At 38.6% G+C, this 25,901-nt stretch overlaps 1 protein-coding gene across 1 annotated transcript in view; it reads left to right on the top strand.

Moving 5' to 3' along the window:
* CNTNAP5 (contactin associated protein family member 5) overlaps nucleotides 1-25,901 on the top strand; it is a 272,631-nt gene that overhangs the window by 212,203 nt on the left and 34,527 nt on the right. The window contains exons 14-19 of the mRNA XM_021526152.3: nucleotides 854-1,010; nucleotides 9,732-9,859; nucleotides 10,047-10,217; nucleotides 12,282-12,500; nucleotides 18,220-18,459; nucleotides 19,793-20,017. Coding sequence (XP_021381827.2) covers nucleotides 854-1,010; nucleotides 9,732-9,859; nucleotides 10,047-10,217; nucleotides 12,282-12,500; nucleotides 18,220-18,459; nucleotides 19,793-20,017 — 1,140 coding nt within the window. The remainder of the gene's footprint in view (nucleotides 1-853; nucleotides 1,011-9,731; nucleotides 9,860-10,046; nucleotides 10,218-12,281; nucleotides 12,501-18,219; nucleotides 18,460-19,792; nucleotides 20,018-25,901) is intronic.

The following is a 25,901-nucleotide window of genomic DNA, read 5'->3' on the forward strand; positions in this document are numbered from 1 at the left end:
GAAATGTGAACAAAAAAACTGCCTCGGTTTATATAAATACATAAATCTTAAAGCTCCTGTAGGTAGAAAATAGTTTCACAGAGAGAAATTGATTCCCAAGCAGGGAAATATTTTTTTCTAGCTTATGTCCTACCTGTTTTAATATCTTATCAAGCTTTACATTTGCAAATTCCACCCATGGACAACACATTAAAATTCCTAATCTTGCTCCCTGAGAAACCAATAGAAAGTTTAGTCTTAGTTTTGAGAGGAACTGTGTTAAATTCACAGTAATATATCAGTTAGTGTGTTATTTCTGTAGATTTTTGTTCTTTATATCTGACTCTTAAGGTAAGAAATCCTGATCAAGCTAGAGGTGACACTGCAAGAGGTCCTTGTCCAATACAGTGTGGTACAGTACAGTCTGTGCAGTGTGAGTTGTGGCAGGAGAATTGTTTTCAGTCTCCTTCAGTGATCAGATCTACGCCCCAGGGTCACAGAAAGACCACTGGACACAGCTGGTGCAGCCACTGGTGTTGGCTTCGCCATTCCAAAGTCTTTGCAGCTGAAAGGGCCTGAGGTTCCCATGAGTAACTGGCATGAGCCCGAAGGCAAACAGCTTCATCTCAAACCAAATGGGATTACAACAGAATCATTGCTTTCTCAACATGTATTCCATAAAGTGGCACTTGGGGCAAAGTTTGTGGTTTATTACTTTGCAGTTGGCATCTTTTCTTTGAGTATTGTCTAACATGTCCACCTCCATTCTCTTTTGCATTCTCGGGAGAATCCAGTGTGCTTATCAAGTTCTCTTTCTCTCTCTTTTTCTCTTTTCTCTTCCCCCCCCCCCGCCCCTTTTTTCCCTTTCATCCAGATGGAGTGCCATTTGCTTGGTGGGTTGGCCGTGCCAATGAAAAGCATCTTTACTGGGGAGGATCTCTTCCGGGCATTCAACAGTGTGCCTGTGGATTGGAAGAAAGTTGTCTGGATATGAGATATTTTTGCAACTGTGACGCAGATAGAGAAGAATGGTAATAATTTTAACACATGTATAGCAGTGTCTGTGTGAAGAGATAGGGATAGGAGGTAGGGCAAGAAGGCTTAAATCTTTCCTGCTTCACAGTTCAGGAAGCTTGAATGGCTTGAGTATAATCTGATAAGAATGAAAATGAAACTGGAATTTGGACTTCTGATTTCACCTTAAATTCCTATTTTGAACAAAGATGTCTGACTGCAGCAGGTTGCTGGGATGGGTGGTCTTCAAAAAAATCTTTTTTGTTGAATGCCACACCAGGTAGTTTTATTTGCTTAAAAGTTTGGTTCAAGTGCAGCATTGCATGAATAAAGGCTCTATGAGCTTGTTTCATAGGTGTATATCAGAGCAGAAAATTAAGGCCTAGAGAGCAAAATTCAGATAGAGCTAAACAAGAAATATGTACTACTAAACAATCTCATATTTTTCTTATGAAACAGTATAATGTACCTTAACCTTCTTTTACATTGGATCTCAAGCTTTTTAAGGTCAATAGGAAGAGTTGTTTGGCTTCTGTAGGTTCTGAGTCAATCTCCATAGGAAGTTTCAGAGTCACAGCATGAAAATTCAAAGCTTTCCTTGGGTTCTGTCTGACCTTTGTTGTGCTGTGATGCTGCATGAATCTGGGAAGGCCACCTCACAATCTTCTGTCATTCTCTGCACTTTTAGAGACACTCCAGCCACCAAGAGCTAGTTGGTGAACTTTCCAAATGTTTTTGAGGGGATTGAAATGCCAGATGAGTGTTATTGGAAGTACAGTTTGAAACACTGAACATACATGTGAAAATTCTGCTCACTCAGTTTGCCTTCTAGACCACTCACTGATAGGACCTGCTGTCATTTATCTGAAAAAAAGATATTTTAACGTTGAGTAGTTCAGAAATTGTGAATAATGGAAGTAGACAAGAAATATCTTGCTGTCATAGGCTGCTGTGTTTGAAACAGTGTCTAAATTAGCCCTGTGAAACCTTCACTTAAAATGCGTAGAAAGGAATGGTAAAGGGTCTTAAACATAAAAAAAAAAAAATCAGAAATTACTTGTCACTGTAAGTGTTGGGCTTTTTTTGTGTGGTGGATTTCTAGACAGTGTGATTATTTGCTTGGACCCTTTGAATCCCTGGGGTCACCATTCACTTTCAAAAATTATAGCTGTAAGGAGATTTCTTCAGGAAGATGTTTATGTAAATATTGGTTTATGAATGTGATTAGTATTGAATAGCCTGGCTGTGCATGTTAATCTGTTTTTCCTTTAATGTCTGGTTATCAAATGTTCTTTTGACAAGGTTTGCACATGAGCATCACAAGCATATGTTTTTACTGGTGCTTGGCTCTCTTCATAATCCACATTCAATTTTTCACTGCTCAAGCAGAGCAGGGTGTTATGCTGGCAGACACTGGGGCTGCAATCTTAGACTGCAGGGCACTGCATCACTAGGTTGTACAGACCAATGCAAGGTAAAAGCTAAATGCAGTTTCATATTTCAGCTGAGTTTCCTTAGGAAATGAAACCTAAACAAGTTATACTGTGAGTGTTTATCTCCATTTCCCCCCGTGCACCCTCCAATGATTTTTAACAAGCAGACATGTTTCAAACATCTTGGACAGAGAAGGAGAAGTCTCAAAAGTGTTACAAATTACACATTCTATGAAAATTTATGCCAGGCTGAGAGGAAAAAGCCAATTAATGCCCACAAGAAGGAAGTTAAGGAAGCGTACAATTTTATTAGATTTTGGAAAACTCTCATGGGAGAAAGATGTTGGAAATCATGCATCGTTAGCTTGGCAGCTCAGAGAGCTACTTGTTTCTCCTAATTTCATGATTATAACAGAATATGCTTACAAGTTACATCCACTAAACTGCCTACTGTTTGTTGGTTTGGGGATTCAGTTGCTTAGGTTTTTAATCCTTGGGAAAATTTTACTTTGGTAGTATTCTAAGCTGAAGGTTGGCTTTATAAAAGCTAAAAAAACCCTGACCTTTATGAAGGGTTTCTAAACATAAAAAATTTCATACCTCTTGAAGATTGCTTTTGTGTTTCCCTGCTAGAACACTGACCCCCTGATATATAACAAGCATTCGAATCTGAAACCTGCTGAGATCTGAACTGTGACTTCAACCTGCTATACATTACAGTGGAAGGAGAAAGACAGCAGTAGATGCATTTATTTGCCTCAGCATGAAATAAAATGGGTGCTGCAGAGTGGAAAACCAGAAAATCATTTTTGCTGCTTTTAGATAAATCATGCTGCTCCAAGGTAGGAACCCTTCAGAGCAGCTGAAGCATCCTCCAGAAGAGGAGACAGTCCTAGGATTTTGCTTTGATTTGTTTTCCCTAGACTAAATCTTGAGGGAAGAAGCAGCTACTAATTTATCAGAGCAGCAAAAGAAATTATAAACAATGGAAAGCAGACCTGGCAAAGTCCTGTGCCAGGTACAGCAATATGGCAGCACACAATATGCACTTCCAGGCATGCTGACTTTTAAATTATATCTGAGCAGACTCCTGAGCCAGCTGCTATTTTTGGGCTCTTACTTGACATCAAGTTAGTCCCTCTGGCCAGATGAATAGGAATCTATAATTAAGCATTCTAGATCAGGAAGGCTTTTATATTTTTCAACTTTTGTTTTTATTAAAACATTGTACTGATAAGTATCTTTTTCCATATGGCTCATGATGCTTCCAAACTCCACTGCAGGAATCTGTCAGAGTAGTGGAGCATCTTCGTGGTGTTTTCTGGAGAATGGGAGATCTCTAATGAGGAAGCAGAGGCACCTGCAACTACGCCTTTTTGTTGACCCAAGAAAGGGATCTGAAAATGTGTAAGACATGCCTTGGCTGCATGCTGCCAAAAAAAAAAGAAAGATGTCTGACTACTGAAATCACTTGCTAGTGGGTGGAAACATTCATAAAAATCCAGTGGCTTCAAGCTGAAGTTAAACCTAGTTCAGAAAATGTTAATTCTTTCTTTCTTCCATTCTCTTACCCCACACTGACAATAGTTAAACGTTGGGATAAGTTCTATATAGATGGGATATATCTTTCAAAATATACACCTTGTTTCAAACAAAAATGCATTCTTGATTGGGGAAATGTGTTAAACTGACCTAAAGAATAAAGCATTGCTGAAATACACTATATGATAATGTTATGAGATCTTTTATATCTTCAAATACCTCTCCCAGGTTGTCTTTCATCTCAAGCAAAATTCTCTTGCCTTGGCAGTTAAGGTCTTACTGCTAACCAAACCTTGCATTTAAGTTGGAGGAAACTTTTTCATGCTTAGGTGAAGCACATGACTGTCCTGAAGTCCTTTTGCTACTCTGGTCTCTATCTGGATTACATTTTCCATTTCAAATGCAGACCCTTGAATGAAGCCAGTCAATAAAACAAACCATACTGACAGTATTCACCTGGAAACCTTGTGAATTTGGAGAACTTTGCAGCTTTTTATTTTGTACAGAAAGAGAAGCATCTTTGGAAATAATTTTGTACAAGAAGCTCAGGCATCTCAGCAAAATTTGGTGGATGGTGCTGCTTCAATTAGCTGTTTTGGCATCTTTTATTTCTATTATGCAGTCTTATTATTCAAACTGGAGGAGTATCCTCCTCTTTTGTCTTCCAGAACAGTCTTCTTCACTGGGGAACTAAACCTTTAAGTCTTGCCATTTCCAAAGTAACGTGCATTCACATCTGTATCATGGCTTTGGAGCACTAAAAGAATAAGGAAAACTACAGGACTTGATAAGAAGAGGAACAAAATAGAGGGTGGATATTGTCAGATCCACTTTGTCTCCCAGAGGTATAATGAATACACTGAGCTTTGTTTGAGGAGGAGCAAAGCCAAATGGAAGTGAATGAAGCCCTGCCTGGATGAGCTGTATTTGTGCTAAACTATGCCAGAGCCAGGGTGATAAAACCGAAAGGGCAGAGAAACCCTGACAAGCCCTGATTTTACAGGTTTTGTTTGTGCAACCACTATCCCACACTGAATCCATTCCCTGAGAAGCAGTGCAGGCAACTCCAGAGAACCTCTGAGCTTATAAATAACCCCTGCCAGAGGAGACATGGCCTGTACAGAGTTGTCTTGGATATCTGCCTCATGCCTACATTTGTCAACAACCGGGAAGAGCTGCCTGCAGAGAGCTGACGGTAGCAGGTCCCTGAGGTGTTGAGAATCAGTTCATTACACTAATTACCAAACTCTGTATCTCTAATTCAGCCAGATATAGGCAGTACATCTTGCCTTCAACTGTTAGGTATGTCCCCTTGTGCTGGTGTTTTTTAGTTTATCATGAGTGTACATTATTTTACCCAGTAAAGCATTTTTGGATATGGCTCAGGGGTGAGATAGCAATTAAAATGTATTCCTTTGGATTATTAATGATATGTCCTGCACAGGCCTCAAAACTTTCCCTGATGGAAGCCTGTGTCATGGGCCCATTCCTTATGAGTTTCCTTGCCATCTGCTGATGATAGTATTCTTTTCCCCAAATGTACGGTATTCCTGAAAATCTGTACTGAATATCTGAGCTGCTGAGGCTCAGATTCTGCCAGAGTTTCCATTAATGTGCAAGAGAGAAACATACCAATAGGGGATCATATGAGAATAAATTACATTTAATGGCACCACTGTTCTACCAGCTGTTACAAAAAATATGGAAATGGCTACCTAGAGATTAGCAATTTATGATGGCTCACACTGTTAGAACACCACTGAGCAAGGGTTTCTTTAACACACTTTTAGTACTAACCAGGAAGAAGAAAAATAGTTTAGTAATGTTATCATCCAAATAGTTATTTGTCATTTACATGTTAGTCTGCCTTTACTACACCTTGAAGGACCCAGGTGTTGCACTATCACCTTTATTAGGAAATTATTTTCATCTTTTTTGAATTGGTCCATACATAGAGCATTTATTTGATATGTGACTTGGCTCATAGCTTATTGAGGAAGACCTTTGTGTAGATGTAGGCATTAATCTTTAGACCTGGATAAACAAATGATATCCAACTGTATTTAATACCCATAAGCAAAAATTTTTCAGTGATTTAATTTAAAGGGCATTACTGGATTTGTTTGATTTGGGTTTTGCTAGGACAAACTGACACTATCCTTTATGCAAAGAGCTCAGAGAAGCATCTGTTTGTTGAGTGTTGCTTCCACCCTGGAAACATTCAGATTTTCATCTGGTTTTGTGCCAAATTGAGTGCCAAGTCTGGTAAGCAGGAGGTCAATTTCTGAAGTTATTAATTTATTCATACCATTTTCTGCGAGCAGAGGACTCCTTTCAGGAAAGTGATAAAACCAGCCTTTATTTTTGTGAAATCAGGGCTTAACTTACAAGGGGTTTGCTTGGTGGAGGTAGCCACAGAGTGCTATGTGAAATCCACTAAGGAGAAATAAAGTGTGGCTAACCTGAGAAACAGCTGTGGAAAAGCAAATATAATCTGGTTTCAAGTGTGCAAAGTGCTAAATTAAAATACATATAAATAAAAAGGAGCTCTGGAAACAAACAAAAATAATTAATGAAACAAGGCTTTACTTTTGTTTAAAAGGAAAAATCATGTATTCGCACATCAGAGTGCAGATGCTTTTTATCAGAAAATAGAAATTTTATTTGAAAAGTGTAGCACATGAAAAGTGATCCCCAAGCCCCCTTCAGGCAAAATTTCAAATGTTTTGTCCAAACCCTGGTATATTTGTATTTTGTAGTGCCACAGCAGCGCCTCCAGGAAATTTTTGTACAGGTACACAAAGCTCTTTTGCTCCTCTCTCAGGAATAATACATTGTATTTGAGAGGCTGCCATGGTGTAGCACATAGAGAAGAGGAATTTCTTTGTAAGAAATGGAGTCTGAAATAAGTTCAATTTAAGGAATATCAGGAATTTTAAACACTCACAGTGTCTTCTACTCTTTTTTGCTTTTCTTAGCTGAAATCACTTAGCTGTTGATCTTTCACCAAAAACTTGATTTCGTACTGTGAAATAATAATAATTAACTACAACAATAGATATGTTGTTCCTCACACTGACATATTTTCTGAAGGACAGAATGTTTTTCTGATAGGTTTCATATCAGTATCTCCTTGTGTGAAAATACATATCATTATATGAGGGTTTTTTCCCATGTGTGAGAGAACAAAATGCATAAAATGTGCTTTTTGAGTTTGAAGAGAAGCTTGATTGAGTTTTCAAGGCATTAACAAAGAAGTGAGGATTTTTATTAATTCTAGAATATATTTCTCTCTCACACTTGAGCTATGCTACTAAAGTTCACTGTGATACTGGCATATAAGTAGTAAAAATTCAGTCATAAAATTTGATATAAAAGAACTTCATGCAGTACAGCAGAATATCTAATAAGCAATGCAGTTTCAGAGATGTGGAATAGATATCTTTAAAATGTCACCATTTCATGGTTTTTTGTAGATATTTTGAGTGCTAGCTGTAGAAAGATACTGATTTTTATTTTAATGCTGATCATAGCTTGTAAAAAGACTGCACCATTTTTTAAATTTAAATAAATTTGAGGGAAACATCCCTAAATATTTTTGCAATTTTTGAAAAATTTTATTTTAAAAAAGAAAACACCACCTCAGTTACTTGTGTGTATATTGAATATTTTATGTTCCATTAATATGCATCTTTCTGCCTTTTTTTCATTCATTCTGCCTACTCTTCTTCCTCCATCACTGGAATACCTTATTTAATTATCTTCCTAAGAAATACTCAAATAATTTAGCTTTTGTCACAGTAGTTTAATAATCTGTTAAGAGTATTTATGCTAACTTTCAAATATTGCTACAATAAGCTATGAATGTGATCCTGAGAGTCTGCCCTGAAGAGATTTGGAGACCAGGTACCTTTGATTCATACCTGATAGTTTTCCTTCTGAGCCTATACTCAAGGCCTCACTCTGCCTCATGCCTGGGAATTTCTTCTTGCTCCACATTTTCTGTAATTATTTGCATGTCAGACACCCACTGGAGCAAGAAGAAAATGTTAGCGTTAGAGAGGGTACCTCTCCTTTTCCCCTTGGCAATATGAGACAATTAACTATGCTGCATGCAATTATAAGCAATGAAAAATAAATGCAATATGTGCAGCCTTTATGAAAAAGATCAAAATGCTCCTATTTTTGTCTAACATTAATCAGAGTGGAGCACTTAGCCAAGCAAACATTTGAGGTTGTGTGTCAGAGCACAGCTGCAGTGTTTGTCCTAATTATTATTTCTTTGCTAGATGTTTGTGTCTGTTCCTACAACTGGAACTACACCGAGAATTTATGGAAGCAGGCATTACAAGCAGGATATGGGCAGGTCTGGGATCCTGCCTGGGATGTTAGACTCTCTAATATTGTCATTACTCAAATAGTGATACGTTTTTCCTGAGGCGTTGTGTCACACCCGCCTGGAAGAGCAGTAGGTATCAATTTGGGGTTATTGGCATTTTGGATGTGTTGCCATCAGCATGTGCAGGATGTATCTTTCACCTACAAGCAGACCGGTGAGTTGAGTCCAGACCCTGCTGGGCTGCACAGAGGTGGAGATCCTTTCTCCAAAGCTATTGAGATTTGGTTCCATGAAGGATGCTCTGCCACACTTATGTGCTCAGATGTACAGCAAACCTTAACTTTGAGAAAAGGAGAAGAAAAAACACATCACCGTGGAGATGAGATTCAGTAGCACTCACCTCTCTATTATCAATCGATAGAGAGAGACCTCAAAAGGGCAGATCTGCCCTGGTAAGGTCAGGGTTGTGCCTGAGGGACTCAGCTGGGTTCATGAAGTGCAATGGGGTGAATGCACATTTGTGTACCCTGCCAGAGCCAAAGCCACTCAGCCGGCTTAAGGACCTGCCACGAAACATCACACTGCATTTTGAGGACACTTTTTTGTCCAGCTGACTCAGAATAAAAACAAAGAAATTATCCTTTAAGAATCAAACTTCCTTTTGCTTTCTAGCAGCCATGTGTAAGTTAGTCGCAGCTGAAGAACAAGCCCAGCTAACCGAACATGAGAAGTTTGACAGTGCAGTAAATCTGCCTTGAGTATTTCAGTTGCTGGACCAAAATGTCCCCAGCATGCAGTGCAAAGGGTCAATTCAGTCCAAACTCACTCTGCCAATTCAGCTGTTTTTGCAGTGTGTAGGGTCAGTTGTGTCCCAGCCATCTTGAATCTGGATCAGTAATTGTCTGGCTTCCCCTTGCTAACATCAGGCTGGATCAAGCATCACCTGCCCTCTTCCTGCTTGAGTAAAGCATAAAGCCAGCATAAAACACCCTTATCTGTCTTCAGCTAACTTTACAGAAATGCAGACTTGGGCTGAGACCTGATCCACGGCAAATACAGAAGCAAATACATCCTGCTGAGGAAACCCTGTAGAGCCCAGTTTACATTACTGCTCATTTGTCAGCATGGCAGTTCTCTCTTCCTTGGCTTCACAGTTGTTCTGCACAGCTGAGGCAGGTTTACAGCCCATCCCAGCCAGCATTGTGTATCCAAATGGTGTCTTCAGTGGTCAGTATTGCATGTAAACACAGAGCACACATGGGAGCACATTTATCTTCAACACTGTGTACCTGTCATAATTCTTCCAGGTAATTCTGCAAAAGCTCTTTAAGTAAGCATCTTTTAAATATTGTCTTGCATGACAAATGCTGAGGGGGTTTGTCTGTGGTTAATCTGCCTCTTTCTGTTTGTGTATTAAAATCCAGGACAAACGATACCGGCCTCCTTGCTTTCAAAGACCATTTGCCTGTTACTCAGATCGTGATCACTGACACAAACAGATCAAATTCTGAGGCTGCTTGGAAAATCGGCCCCTTGCGTTGCTATGGAGACAGTGAGTACTAGCTCTTCCCAATTTCCATAGGTACAGAATGTTCCTTTTTTGTTGTGGTTGTTGTTGTTGCTGTTGTCTTTTTTTTTATAAAAAGACTATTTTCTCTGATAAAAGGTGGCTTTCCACATGCAGCCTGCAGCTGCTGTCCTGCGCCAATTAACTATAGAGAAGGGGGTTGTGTTTGCAGGGCAGTTCTGGAACGCTGCTTCCTTCAACACGGAGGCCTCCTACCTGCACTTCCCCACGCTCCACGCCGAGGTCAGCGCGGACATCTCCTTCTTCTTCAAAACTACCGCCGTATCCGGGGTATTCTTGGAAAACCTTGGGATTAAAGACTTCATACGAATCGAAATAAGCTGTAAGTTTTACTGCTCAGAAATCTTGGTGGTTTTGTCCAATTTGACAGATGCAGAGGACTGAGAAGGACATATTTTCTGCCATTTTTAGATGGCCAGAAGTTCCTGGAGATGATAAGATGGAGACATAAAGACTCTTTTATCAAGACCTACCTATCTCTCCGGCCAGACTTTCCCTGTATAGACTTGATCATTACACTTAGTCTTGTTATGGCTAGATTTATCTTTCTTAAACAAGAGTATGAATTTATTTTTTCAACACTGATATTTATTTTTTTTCCCTTTAGAGAAAAAACTGCTGGTACCTATAGGCTGTTTTTAGTTGAAAGTTGAAAAATTTAATGTAGCCATTCTGATGGTTACTTTTATTTCCATATCAGTAACAAACCCAGTCTGATGCAGCCCCAGTGTTTCAAAGGAACTCAGTGTGTATGGTACAGCTACGAGGTGAGAATTTATGAAGGACAGGACACTAATGCAATACAAGTTAGTCACAGTTGTAATGGATCTTGAATACTCCAAAATCTATTAAGTGAGTGCAGTGTAACTGCTACTCAGTGTATAATGAAAAGAGCAGGGAATTTAATTAGTGAGATTTTGCCTCACTCCTGTTGCGATGACTTCAAGTATTTATTAGTGACAAAAGAGTACAGCAGCTTTGACATGAAATATGACATGGGTATTCCAAATTCTGTCAAGCTTAGGGAAAACAAACCAAGTGCTATGTGTTTGATAATATGCTTATAATAACCCCAAAATAAAATTTAATAAAACAGGGCCCCAAGGCCCTTTGATTCATTAAACCAGTGGTAAATGTCATGGTGGATTATCACAAGGTAATGAGGTGTGATTTACTGTTAATTGCACATCAAGGTCCAATTTGGTTGTACTTCAGGGTAATTCATTTTATTCTCAGGGATACAGAAGTAAAAATGGCATCAAATATAACAAATACTGTAAACTAAGAGGATTGTTCAGTGAAAGCTTCTGGATGTGTGTTACATCTGTACTAGAGAAATTAGTTATTTAAAAGTTTGGGGAAAAAAAATCTATCAGACTTAGGCTTCTCATCAGTAGTTTGTTGTTGTGCTTCTTGCTGCCAGATGGAATTTGCAGCCTAAAGGCCTTGTATCAAGGAAGCTCCATGGAGCAGCTGCTTCAAAGGGAAACAACTTTTTAGCAGACGCAGGTGCTCAAAATAGATCTTTGTCTATCCCTATGGAGCATTTAGTATCTTAACTATCTAAGAAACAGCTTCCAAAACCAGACCTATCCAATTTTTTTGACTTTAAATAACAAGATCTTTAGGAATTTTCAGTCCATAACCTTCTGATTGTGTGATGTGTGGACCGGGTTTTTGGTTTTCATAGTGCATTTAGCATTTTAGGAAGAGGAAAATAACCAGTAGCAAGAATGTTAAAAAGTTCTAGCTCCTTTCAGGCTTCCAGCAGAGCAAGGTGGCTTTTGTGGCTTTTGTTTTTCAAGTATTGTCCTATTTCTAGGAGCCTTACTATTTCTAGGTGTGTGTTACATATACAGCTTCAGTTTAGAATCACCTATTAAGTAGTTTCGCTCATCTATTTTTTTTGTGCATCTTGAGTCAGATTTAGGCAAAAACTTGTAGAATTCTCTCATACCACATGCAGCCAAGTTATGTAATGGTTAATTACCTGCATTTTAAAAGATCTAGTTAGAAAGATCTTCATCCTTTCTCTCATCTTAGCATTATTTGTCCAGAATCTTCTGGGACTATTGTGTGACTTTTGTGCAGCATTTAGCACTTTGGCTTCAAAAAGAGAAGTGCCATTTCTAGAGCACGGTGATTTTTATAGCAAAAAAAAATGGGTACCCACAACCAAGCCTAATCACAGCAGAGATCAAACAGTGAGGCTGCGGGCTTAAATTTATGTATAAGCTGCTGTGTAAGAGATGGGAGGTAAATGATCCTGTACTATTTGCTGACATAAAAGTTAATGGACCCTATATTTATGTAAGATTTCTTGATGTCAAAACCACGATTTAATTCAGACCTTCATTTCCTCTTCACATCTGTTTATCTATTGCAGCCCCCAAGGAGATCACCTTCTCCATAGACGTCGGGAATGGCCCCACAGAAGCCACTGTGCAGTCTCCCACAGCCCTGAATGACAACCAGTGGCACTATGTCCGGGCAGAGAGGAACCTCAAGCAAACCTCTCTGCAGGTGGACAACCTCCCCAAGAAGGTTCTGGAGGCTCCTGCTGAGGGACACTTCCGCCTGCAGCTCAACAGCCAATTATTTGTAGGTAGGGACAATCCAAGGGCTCCTGCAGATAGCAGTATTTCAAATACTCTGGTGATGAATGCTCTTATTCACCATTGAGCTTGCATGTGGTGACTTGATTTTGCTGTCTCTTCTTCTACTTCTGCATAGGCAACATGAAGAAAACCCAAACAATTCTAACAGCAAAGCACAAATTGTAGTTTAACCATGCTATACTTGATGATATAGCATCAAGTTATTTTGGGGTCAAACTCCTGAAACGTATTTATTAACAAAGAGTTGATAACCTTTCTTCTTATGCAGTAAGGCACATTTTAAAAGTCAAAAACTTGTCATATAAATTTCTGAGGCAAAGCCTGAAGACAGTATGGTCTTTAAATTCTGTTCTTTCAAGCATGCCCACCAAAACCCTTATTTGGCTGGAGAGTCCATGAGTGAGAGAAGTATGAGCACAGTCAAAGCAAATACAGGTGTTTTATCTGAAAGTGTTTTTTCAAAGAGGAGAAAATAAAATTAAAAGAGGAAAGAAAAATCTCTGCATGTATTTTGTTTATTTATGGCCCTCTCACAAGAAACCTGGATTGGAACTAGTTTGGATTTGATAATGGGTTATGAAGGGAATTATCTCTTTTTTCTATTCAAATGCTGTCTTTCTGAGTAATCTGCTCAGTGATGGAGTGGGATGTAACTGTTCTTATGCAGGGCCATTCAGGTAACATCTGATTCCTTCCCTAAAATGGATTTTTTTACTTAGTTGAAATGCTGTAGCAAACCTCAATCTGTCAATGCATTTTAATAAAGTTTACTTCTATATTCATACCCTTACACTTAAGTAGCTTTCAGGGTATTTATTTGAGCTTTTTATTGTGTATATGTGCAGTAATTACTGGACTCTGAACATAAAGAATTAATCTCTTAATAAATATATATGGCTGTGTCAATGTCAAGAGTCCTTCCAACACAGCTGTTGATTTATACTTAAAATGATCTTTGTTAGACTCAGCTGGAGAGGAGAACACACAGAAAGGAGGCTTAAGACTGTCACAGTGCAAGGTTTCTGTTTTCTGGTATGAAACATGCTGCTAATCACTTGTTTTTCAAATACTACATTGATCCTAAGAACATGTTCTGTGGGAGGCCAGGCCTGGAGGCAGCAGGCTTGGGCTGCCAGCCCCCTTAGAAACATCAGAGAAATTTAGCCAACATACTGTTTCCAGTTAGGAAAATTAGATATTTTGTGACTGAATAGACTTCGTGATTTTTTGGTTGCTTCTTTCTAAAGGACTAAATATGATAGGTTTATCATAGGCCAACTATTAGATATGTCATATATATCAACTGTTTACCATCTCACATCTGAAAAGCCGTATCTGCCTGTAACCTTGCTGCTCAGCCTCAGCAAAATAAACATGTTACCTGTGTGAATTTCATGGTGGTTTTAAAGTGACATAATTGATGAATTGTGTAATGAAAATCCATGGTTGTTAAGGACTTCACCAGAGCAATGTGCCAGCAGGAGCGCTTGTGAGCAAAGACAAACACAAAGCCCTGCACCTACCACAGAGCAGCAGCAGCATCCCCACGAGCTGGGGACTGAGTGGGTGGGGAGCAGCTTTGCCAAAAAGGTCCCATTGGTTTTGGTGGAGAAACGAATTTGTACCTCATCTGAATGTAGCTGTGCTTTAAGGAATAGGTTGGAACCCAGTCCCTGATACCAGCAGGGACTTCCAACTCTGATTGTACTCTGATTGTAGTGAGTGTTTACAGAAAACTCTAGGATATATGTATTTATTTCAGCCAAGAGGTGAAAAGTACTGCACAATAAATATATTGCATTCTGTCATCCATCAATACTTTTACTGAACCATGAACAAAAGGGACAGAGGGAAAAAAAAGAGTTTGGGAGTGCTTTTTCAGGCCTTAACTCTGCCAGATTGAAGGCCAAAATTATCTGTGACTTGCTAAGTTTTCCTGAGAGCTGTCAGAAGAGTTGGAAACCTGGGTTGCCGCCTGATTCTGGCACTATTTGCTCCAGGGAAAGGTGGCAGAAATCCAGCAATACACAGATGTGATATAGTTTGTCTCTACTGAAAGTCTCATTTGAATCTCGTAATAAAAAGCTACTGATTTAATGCCTTAGCCATGCAGAGAGAGTTTTAACCCATCTGAAAAATAAATGTATAAACACCATTGTAAAAAGGACAGAAGCAGCAGCACATAATATTGCTCCCTACTTCCCCCACAATCCACAATATATTTGTCTCTGCAGTATTTTGCATACTGACAGTGATTAAGGGGTTTCCAGCCTTAATGACTGTGTGTGGCAGGCTTTTGAGATAGCTTTGTGTGTCTGTGAAGTGGAAGAGAAAAATGACTTTACATTGCCACTACACTCAAACAAGCTTGGATTTTAATGCAGTTAGAAAGGAGTTAGAAAACCATTTCTCACTTTCTTTTAGTCGTTCTTGGTTGCTAACTGCTTCTGGCTCCATTATAATCCTGTCAGAGCATGGATATCCTTGTACCTGATTCATCTGTAAATTTGAAAAAAGTACAGTAGAGGAGCAAACCCCAGACAAATGTGCAGGCTAAGCAACATCAACTGCACCAAAGTGTCCAGTAATGAGCCAATTTAGGAAATTACTTGCTCAGAAGGGGCAGGTAAAAAACATTCCTTTCAATGGACCGTCGTTTTAGCACTCAGTATGTGTGACATGGTTTTGTATAGTGCAGCTCTCCTTGTGGTCCTGGAGTAGTTGTGTCATTGTGGCGTGGTCTGAGATGAAGCCCTGTCTTACCTACTGGTGAAGGCATGAGCATAAAATTCCATCATGGCATGGGAAAGGCTGTCCTCCCAGACCACTTTGAGGATTTGAACTCAGACTGGTAACATCAGAGAAGCAAAATAAAAATCCTGAGAAATTAATCTGATGTAAAAAGCTTTGGTCAGATGTTTTGTTTGGTACATTCAGGAAATTAGCAAAGCTAATTGTGTTTCTGGTTTTGTCTTGGGAGGAGTTGAGCAAGGAATGAATCCTTGGGTGAATCTCCTCTGTCTGTTGTAGACAGTCCAAAGGCAACATAACCCAGAGAAAGTCAACGTCTGAGAAACTTTCTCTGGAGACAGAGAGAAGGAATGATAGGAAAAGAAGGAGCTTATTTACTGCCGTTGTTTTTAAAAGCATTTGTAGACACCTTGGAATATTTTGGAGGCCAAGAGGAGGAATTAATGCCTAACTCTTTGTGTATATATTTGTATATATTTCAGCTTGACACCAAATGTGTGTCTCCAAGGTCTTCTGAGGAACACCACAGCAAGTTCTCCTACTCCTGATTATGATTCCTATATTTCTCTGCCCTTTCCTTTTCTTTGTATCAGTTACACAAATGCTCCTGATACTTATTTTCAGCCTCCCTAATCCAGTTTCTACTAACAAAAAGTCCTTTGTTTTTTTAAAGCAAATCCTCAACTCAATGCTAGAATGTTAATTATTTAGCCAATTGTGAAACCAAGCTATGCTGTGAGTGCTCAGTTGTGAGCTTCTTGTCCCCTGCTCTCATACTCTCCCTTCCTTTCCCAAGGGCTCCTCACAAAAATTCAGCTTCATAAACACCTTGCTGTAAACAGCTTGGCTCATTTGACTGCCACCTCTACTCAGCAAAGTACACCTTTAACCTTGGTGTTTATGGTCCTTAGGCTTATCCTAAAATATGTTTTCCTGAATAAAACATTTAGGTCTCATCCATTAAAATCTTTAGTCCATCAGGCTCATATTAGAGTTGGAAGAATTTGCAAAGCCTAACTTGGGGAAGAGTTTTGTGTGCTTGTTTTCAGTTTTTCCTTTGCTTTGCAGGAATGTATATGAAGATTAGGTCTAGTCAGTTGAAGAAAACTGCCCAAATAAGCAAAAGATCTGCTTAATCAGTGCTGTGTGGGTCTCGGATCATATAACTTGTCTGTGTTGAGCTCTATACTCTCAAGGAAATAGAAGAAAAGAAGAGTGAAAAACTTTACATGGCTTTCCATTGTGCTTTAGAGGGCAGTAAGAATATAAACATGACATCTGTAGAACAGTTAGCAATAGTTTTTTACTCATTTTTTTTATGGTACAGCTGGCATTGGCATGTGTGCAGAGAAGAGGCAATGAAACTGTCATTCATCCTTGTCATATTTGTGGTGACCTCCAATGCAAAAGAAAACAGAGTAACCAGTAGTCTTAAAGGGAGAAATCCCATTTCTACCTACATAGACTTTACTGAAAAATCTATGTGGTATGTTTTGTTTGTTTTGGGTCAAAATCTCCAAACAAAAGGATTGTGTGTGCAGTGCAGCAAATGCAGAAAGCCTGATTCTTGTCCTCAGAGGGCTTTTAACATAAGTGAGCTAACATTAGCTCACCTGAAAACAATAGCTAGCTGAAGAGGAACTTGAAAATATTTCTCTGAGAAAGGCATTATAAAATGAGCATGAAAGAAATGTGTCTCATGCATACTATATATAGTTCAATTGCTTTAATTCACATCCAGTATTTCTGCTATTAGTGTAGAAATAATAAAAGTATGACAGAATGGTGTAGTAGAACACAAGGCCTTTTCAGACTGTTGCTGCATTCTCTTTAGTTTGCAAAAGTCATGCTTTAATTAATTTATAGAAAAAAACAAATGCTCTTCTGCTAGAGCTTATCAAGTGATGTAATCTCTTAAGTCATACACTATGAAAGAGAGCCAGTTTCTACAGACGAATAATAACTTCTTTTCATACTACTTTTGCAGCAGAATCACCAATAAAGCTAGCTTTTAAGAGTCTGCAAATGCTGATAACTCCTGAACCAGAATTAGATTTCCTAGCAGCAATCAAAATTGCAGTATGTTCAAAAGCAAAACATTGGCAACTGCCAAAAAAAAAAGCGTATGATAAGAAAAATGGTTATATTTTCATAGAGAGCTTCAACAATCATCATTATTATCATTCTTAGAGATTACCTCTTATGGAAAAGTGTCTTCACTATAATACTGTTAGCAGTTTCATTTGACAGATATGGTGTTAGTTAGCTTGTAGAGACTGAACTGCCCTCTTGAATACAGTTCTGGTCTCCAGGAAGAAATGCAATTATGTTTAGCCATTGTACTAAATAACACATCTGTGAACTCAACTTGTGTTTCAGGCCTACAACAACCATTGACATGCAACACATCAGGCTGGGCAGTCATGCATGAATTCAGACTCAAGTTATTTCCTTTCAGCCAGCAGGCCTGGTGCTGAACATGACTCATCCCATCTATCTGGACTCATCAGCATGTGTAATTTCTGCTGGTGGGATTAGGGTGTTGTTTCTACTAAGGCAGCAAATAGGAAAAAATAAAAAAAACCAAAACCCCAACATTTTTGGTTTGGTTTTCTCATGTATTTGGTGATATGCAGACATAAGATAAAGAAGCTTATCTTTCTCCTAAATGAATTTGTGGTTTCAATGCCAGACAGGGCAGTAGACAAGCCAAAAAAGAGAAGAATGACGAAAAGAAAGTGTCACATACAGCTTTCTGGTTCTTTCAGGAAAATAGAGAGACACCTTTTGTTTCCAGGGCTGTCTATCTGTCATCTTTTACCACTGTATATATTGATATATACTATTTTATTTTAATTTGGGGATTAATATTTGTACCTCAGGATTGAGCTTCATGGCTTTGATTACTGCTCAGATTCATCAATGAGTGCATGTCCATTTTTCTCTCTTTCTCAGGGGGAACAGCTTCCAGACGGAAGGGCTTTTTGGGATGTATTCGATCTCTGCATTTAAATGGACAGAAACTTGACCTGGAGGAGAGAGCTAAAATGACACCTGGTGTAAAACCTGGATGCCCAGGACACTGCAGCAGTTATGGGAACCTGTGCCATAATGGAGGAAAATGTGTGGAAAAGTATAATGGTTACTTCTGTGACTGTACCAACTCGGCCTATGAAGGACCTTTCTGCAAGGAGGGTAGGCAGCGAGCTGTGATCCCAGTGATTTGTGCAATATCTCTGAATTACAGCACCATTTCACTCATGTCAGCTTGGTGTCCCCCACATCTCAAAATGTTCTATAATCAGCTGTCCCTTCAGTGTTCTTAAATGTTTGTCTTAAACAGGCTCCATCACCTCCTTTTGTTGACTTCTCTGTTGGCCTCAGAAATTAAAATGATGTTAGTTATGCTAATAGTTTGCCACTATATCCCACTATGATTCCTGTATTCCATTGCATGTAATGTCCCTAATTTCCTAATGTCCCCAGACATTAGGAAATAGGGCTAAAATGTTTTATAGTAGGTGTTTGACCATGTCTGAATGTTTAGGTTGCTTGTTTTTTAAACCTCATCTTCTTTTGTTCACCTTAACAAATCCTTACGGTTTTTCTTTACAAAGTTTTAGAGCATTGATGTGTCAAAAAAGAGATAGTCTTTTTATGGTTTTTATTTTCCATTCCTGTGACAACCCATCCTAACATTAAGAAATTTTTAAAATATGCATGAAGCATTCAGGAAGAAACTGATTTGCATGGTTCAGTCTTTGGTGAATGTGTCCTCAGTGAAACTTTCTGTTGGCTTATAGGAGATACTGTCAACACCAGAAAAAAAGCAGGGTAAATATGGAACATCTAATTGTTTATGGAATGTGCTTTCTGGAACTAACAAAATCACTACTCAGTAACAGCAAGGTGCAGTGTGACTTTTTAATTTCCATGGTTGTCCCGCACCTCACAAATGCAACAGGTTTGCTAAATGGGCTGCATCATCTGCTGGTGTAAATTGGCTTAGTTGTTTAATGAAAACAGAAGCATGAGTTCTAAGGATCTGAGATGAACAGGTAGATGTTTCTCTTTATTTGATGCTCCCAGAGACAGCTTCCCTTACTGGCTGTCTTTGGTCAAAGTGTTACTTTAATAATTAATTTCTTTAAAAAGGAGACTGGAAAGAACAAATCTATTTTGGGGGCAAGACAGAGGATATTGCCTTTCATTACACTAACAGAAGATGGTGAACAAGGCATTTATTTGCCTGACAGACATTTGGGGGCTGTTCCATCTTGTGGAATTCTGATTCCAGCACTGAAATAGTTGAGTTTATGTCTCCATATACTGTTTTTTTTCTGTGTCAGAAAAACAATCTTCAAGGAAGGACACACTGTTATACAAGTGAAGGAAGGGTGATGTCAGCTGGATCAAGTGTGTTTTGCAGTGTTTTACTTCTGAAGCAGTTAGTTCTGGTCCATTCCTGCCTGGGAGATCTGAAAATGCAGTAGCTGAAATAATTCCTTTGGTTTATATATGCTTTCAGAGGTGTCTGCATTATTTGAAGCCAGCACTTCTGTTACCTATACTTTCCAAGAACCTTATCCTGTCACGAAGAATGCAAGCACCTCAAGCTCTGCCATTTATGTGGATGCAGTTGTGTCCAAGGAGAATATTGCATTCAGCTTTCTCACAGCACACACTCCAAGCCTTCTGCTGTACATCAACACCTACTTTCATGAATATTTGGCTGTGATTCTCTCCAAGAATGGTAAGTAGTCTTGATTTGGTACCCAAGCGTGACCTGTGCAAATCTGTGAAGTTTTTTGGAGGTTGGTTTGTTTGTTTGTTTGTGGGGTTTTCTTGTGGGAGGATAGTATAGAATTTTGCTCTTAAGTTCATTTATGTGTCTTCAACTTTATCAGCTTCATGGTGTTCAGTTTGTGGAATGGCTATCACTCTTGTTTATGTCCCTTTATTTGGCATTCAGTGCTATACTTGCCTATTTAGTCTTTGAGTAATCATGTTGTAGGGGCTTAAAATGTACTTTGACTTCCATTTGGCAGGGTTTTACAATAATAATTCTTTGCTATTTATTCCATAGTGAGATCCATTAGGCCACCAAGATAAGGGAATGAGAAATACCATGTATGTGCAAGAGCGCTTGGTGTAGAAATACACTATAATTTTATCCTTTACATTCTGTCTTGGGACATGTATTGCTCCTCACTGGATTGTTTCACTGGAATAAAGCCATTTTGTCTAAATATTAAAGCCAGGATGTGTGAAAGTTTTCTAGGTTAATTGACCCAAATATGAGGTATAAACCCGTTTGATGTTTAAAGATACTTACTTGTATATACTTTTTGAAAATGTGTAAAGATTTTAGGGGCATAAACCTTTGTCTTCTCAGTAAAACTTGGGCTCCTGAGTCCTTGCAGTGCTTTCAGAAAACTCAATGCAGACAAACATCATCCTAAACAAATGGTGAAATTTGAATTTTCCAAGAGTTATCAGGCTCTGGAGCACTGGAAGTGATGAGTAAGTTTATTTGTGAGTCAGTGGCCTGTGGCAGAACAATAGAAAGTTAATGTAATGTGGCTGAATATGTAGATTTGACCGAATGACCCAGACCACTCTGAAGCCTTGACAATTCCAAAATAAGTAAACTTTCAAGTACTGTCAAATAAAAGCCATAGAAGATTTAAAAAAAAAAAAAAAAAAGAAAAAGGTTTTACTCTTGATATGGAGTTTGCAGTAGTTTCTCTCTTGGTTATGTCATGTGGCTAGCATTGAGGCTGGCATGGGGTAGTGGACTGGCACCCCAATTCCTGGGAGAGGCTACTGGAATACCAACTGCCTGAACAGATCCACTCCAAGTGAAGCTTTGGCAGGGAGGTGGGACTCCTGAGGTGACCCTAACCCTCTCCTGTCCAGTCCCAGATTTCCATCTCTAGTTTGCTCCTGTAGACATGTGTTTATGTTTTTCAGATATATGAATACTCTAGTGTGTGGCTCCAGGGTGATGGAGGTTAGCCCCTGTTGTGGTAAAACCTTGGAATCTGCTTCTCAGTTACACTCAGGTCTCTTGATGCCACTCAGGCAATTGAAAATAGCCCTGAAGTTAATCACAATGTAATATCCATTTAAATCACCTTTATTGCTGCCTAGTAGTCTGAAATGACCTTAAAAACATGAGTCAATTGACTTTTATTGATGGAATACACTATAAGCAACCCATAATTGTGGAGCTCTTGAAGGGGGTCTCTTAATAGTGCTTGAGGCTGGGATCAAGACATGAGGATATCCTGCAGCAGCTCAGCAGGAGCAGAGCTTGAGACAATGAAAATGACCTTTCCTTTTGTCAGCTGCAAATGTCCCATCATTTCCCTTTGACTTAGATGGAAACAGGCACTCTCAGTACCTGTGGAAATGAGGTGGAGCAGGTCTCAGCACCGTCAGGCAGTGCAAACCACGGTGCTTTTCTCAGATCTGCACCTCTTTTTATTCACTTGTAATATGGTGGTAACAGTTGTTTAGAGGGTTGGTGAGACATCAGGCTACAAAATTCTGAGCTATAAAGCTAGCACTATATGCAAAGAATGATTAAGAACACTAGCTGACCTTTGTCAACTCCTGAAAGTCTCCTTCAGGATAACTCAGTGCATGCTTCTGTGACATTTTTACAAGACAGTCATTTCAGTCATGTGTATTCTCTGCTTTTTTTCCCAAATGGAATAATTCATTAAATTTCATGTCCTTTTACTTTTTAGTCTTGTTGGAATTGAAATTATTCCAATGAAAATAGTGTTCAGATATGTTACTCTTTCTTCCTCCAAGAGGTTTATGCTTGCCATAAAGTTACTGGACTATGAATATCAATGTCCTTTGTAGCACTGAAAGCGAGTGTGATTCCTTCTCTCTTATTGGCTCACTTTCAAAGAATCTTGCTGAGTCTGACAGTGTATAGTAGGACATAAGCAGGTCCCTGCTGGATAGCTGATTGGTTAAATAAAGGTTAGGCTCCTGGAGAAATGGGAATGGGCATTCTCACTTAGGAGGTGAACAAACTCTGGAGTAATACTCCTTACATAATCCCAAGTCTCTTTCCACTTGTTAAAAAAATATGTAGCTACCACTCATGTATTCTATTATTCCTCTTTTCTATTGTGCACAAAAATCTAGGCAAAGTATTAGTTAATAAAAGTGACTGTCAGAAGAATGTTTTTCCTAATTCTGACTTCTCATGTTAAATATTTGTCATTAAATAAATGAAACTGCAAGGATGATTCATAATTAGAATATACTAAAAGGGTTTATATGAAAGTGAATTTGTATAGGCAGCTATGGTGTATTTTAGTCAGATATGAAACATTTCCTAAAAACTATTGATTTCAGTAAATTTTTATATATATAATACTTAGAAGCAGTTTCCACCTATAGAACATATTCCATACCACAGAGCTTACTCTTCACCTCTGATCAATGGGCTTATGTCCTAAAAGTTTACAGGTAAGGTTTGAAAAGCTGATGGTTTTAAAGTAGACTTAGGGATTGTTTCCTCCATTAGTTAATACTGATGCCTTGAAATGATACATGTGTTTTGAAAATTGTGTCTGTATAAGAGCATCTGCCTTTCCACTCCAATCTTTTATGGATTTTTAAATTACAGTTATATATATATATATGTGTGTGTACTGTATACAGATGGGTGTGTGGATATGTACATATACATATACATGTACACATATATGGGTGGGTGTGCATGTAAAACTCATGTAGTCCCATTGGCCCCACATCCAAGATATTAGCACTACTGTAATGATTGGCAATTTTAATATCTCTTTCTATAGAAATTTCAAATCATAGTGCCTGTTACTAAGCTACAGAATATGGGTAAACATCTTCTCAGTGTCAATCCACAGAAATTATCCATAGCATGGGAAGATAATACCAAGCAAAGAGTAATTTTTTTTCTTTTCCAAGCTAGCTTTTCACTGTACATTTTTTGAGTTATATGATTTCACAAAGTAACCAGTACCTTTGAAATATTATCTTTGCCTTGCTCCCTAAAGGTAATAAATGATTGGAGAAAAAACTCTTAAAACAAAGAGTGTTGAAATAAACTTTATTTCTCCCTTCTTAATTTTTCCTGCCCTCCTGCAAATAATCAAATGCAGTAGGAATATGATGAAATATATTTTCTAGAAAATGTTTTAATAAGTCTTTGATTCTTAGTTTTGTTGTCTTTTTCCATGGAAACAATATGATTCTTAATCTAGAAAAAAAGCGGATAGCTAGCATCGAAGAAGAGAGATAGAATCTCAAACTATGCAAGGGTGATTGAAAAAATATCTGTATTTATTATCTAATATCATAAGAAATAAAGCAATTTGAGTTCTTTTTTCTTTTTCCACCTTTCCAGCATCTATTGCCATCACACTGAGCTGTGTTCTCCATTTCTTTTGGAAAGCAAGACTCTGATTTTGCATAGGAAAGATTAAAGACAAGGAAAAAGGCACAGTTAAAAACAGCAGTACAAATGAAAACATCTCAAGTAATACTTAAGTCTCTGATACTCAGCATACAGTAGCAGGACTTATATCAGCTCCACTTCCCTGACCTAGAAAGTATTGAAATCAGCTGATATTTGAAGTGAATAGGAAAAGAAATCACAATGTGTAACAGAGGTAAGCTAACACTCTAAAAAAGAAAAGAAGCAAATATTGTCAGTGAGAAGCTACTGATTCATTTTTTCTTATAAACTCATAATCTCCTGTAATCTCCTCCTGTCTCTGAGTCAGAAACCGCTTTTCTAATGAAAGCATGGAAATTCTTCTCATTGTTTTTGCCTTCAAGTATATTGAGCTGCATCTCCAACAAGCAAAGCTTTTCTCACTCAGTGGAAAAGAGATGCAAAAAATCCAGTTCAGTCTTTGAGGCAAGGAATCTTTTGATCCTGTTCACACTGTATACTTTGAAGTTTAATGGGTCAAAACTAAAATGGGAAATAGGACTTGGGTGGATTTCAGAGGGTGATTCTTTTGGTTCCTTTTCCTTACTTACTTCCATTTCCTGTCTTAGTTTTGGGACATCAACTAAGTGCTTCAGAAGGACCCTCTGGGCTGCTCTATTGCTTGTGCAGCTGTCTTCTCTTTTGAGAGCACCTTGTGCCTTACAGGCTTGCAGCAGGCATTGAACAACCTGCACAGTTTATGTGACTGAAGTGGGAAATGGTGACAAGGTTCAGGTATAGTCACTTTTAACAAAAGCAGAAAAGAGAGTAATGTTGGGAAGTGTGGGAGTCAGTTTTGTGGAGGAGACAAGTAACTGAGTGACTGAGGATTGTTCCCAGTCTAGCTCTGGTTCACAGCCATTATGTGGCAGATAGCATGTATGTCTTCTAAATATAATTGCAAGCAACTATTGCAGTTGGCCCCTGAAATCTTGTGTTATTTACTTAGTGAGGGACCAGAGACAGCTTGATCAGTGATGATGAATATAAAAGAAATTTTCCCTAGTTGCCTTAAATGAGAAGCTGGCTTTGGTACCATGAGTAGGCAGGGTTGAGGTGGCAGGAGATCTGTCAGCTTCTTTATCTAAAGAGAGACTTCTGTTGTTAGAAATCACTCTGGTCACTTAGATGTTTCCTTGCTGTAAGCACACTTCACAGAAAATAGGAGTGCTGATTAGAGTTTTCACTTCAAATCCAGTACTAAAAAGTCTTTCAGAAAATAGGTGGACTTGGCACCCAAACCCAATTCTGTCTTATGTTTGTGTTAGCATATGGCATTTTAAATTCCTAAGTGTGCAAAACTAACTTGAAAGAAGAAGCTGCCATAAAATTCAGCCAAGGACTCTGGCAGATCTCTATCTCTGCTTTCCAAGAGGAGAGAACTGAAAGATCTGTCTCATTAGCTGAATTCATGGACATGTTTGTGCTCATGAAGATTATTTTGCCATACTGGAGGGCCAATAGATGTTCTGGAGACCCACAAGGAAAAACAAGGGAACTGTAATTAGGTTATGTAGAGCAGGAAGAGTTGAACAGGCTGGATAACTGATCTGTGCTCTGGCTATGTACAGACTGACTTTGAACTTACTGTTGTCTGGCACACAACTCCAGACCTCTGTCTGCAGATAATCAGCTGGGAAGAAAACCTGTGTTCCCATTTGCTTATAGGAGGTGTTTATCTCCCAGAAGACTTGAGTTCCTAGTTCACATTTTCCAGCTGATAAGTCATTTTTATTGTTGGATTTCCCTGGAACTGTCCTGAAAGGAATGAGAGGAAGGGCAAAGGATCCTGTCTGAATAGATGCTCCATATATTGTGTGTATGTATATGTGTGTGTATACATATATATATGCTCTCCAGTATTTCTGAAAGAAGGATATTTCAGAACTCTTTTTATTGAAAGATTTAGCCTTGAAAATTGATAGGTGTCAATTTTCAGTTACCTTTAATTTAAGATTATTTGTGTTGTGGACAGACTAAGCTGTGTACTAAGCACTGTAGTCCAGCAGATTGATTTAAGTGCTGCCTTGGAGCAGTGTAGCTGTTTGTACACAGCAGAGAGCCCAATACTTGGAAGACTGAGTCTGGGTCCAAACAAATCTCCTCCTCTGTTTTGTATGTGGTATCCCTATTAACACGT

This window comes from Lonchura striata, chromosome 8 (assembly GCF_046129695.1).
Source record: "Lonchura striata isolate bLonStr1 chromosome 8, bLonStr1.mat, whole genome shotgun sequence".
NCBI lineage: Eukaryota > Metazoa > Chordata > Aves > Passeriformes > Estrildidae > Lonchura > Lonchura striata.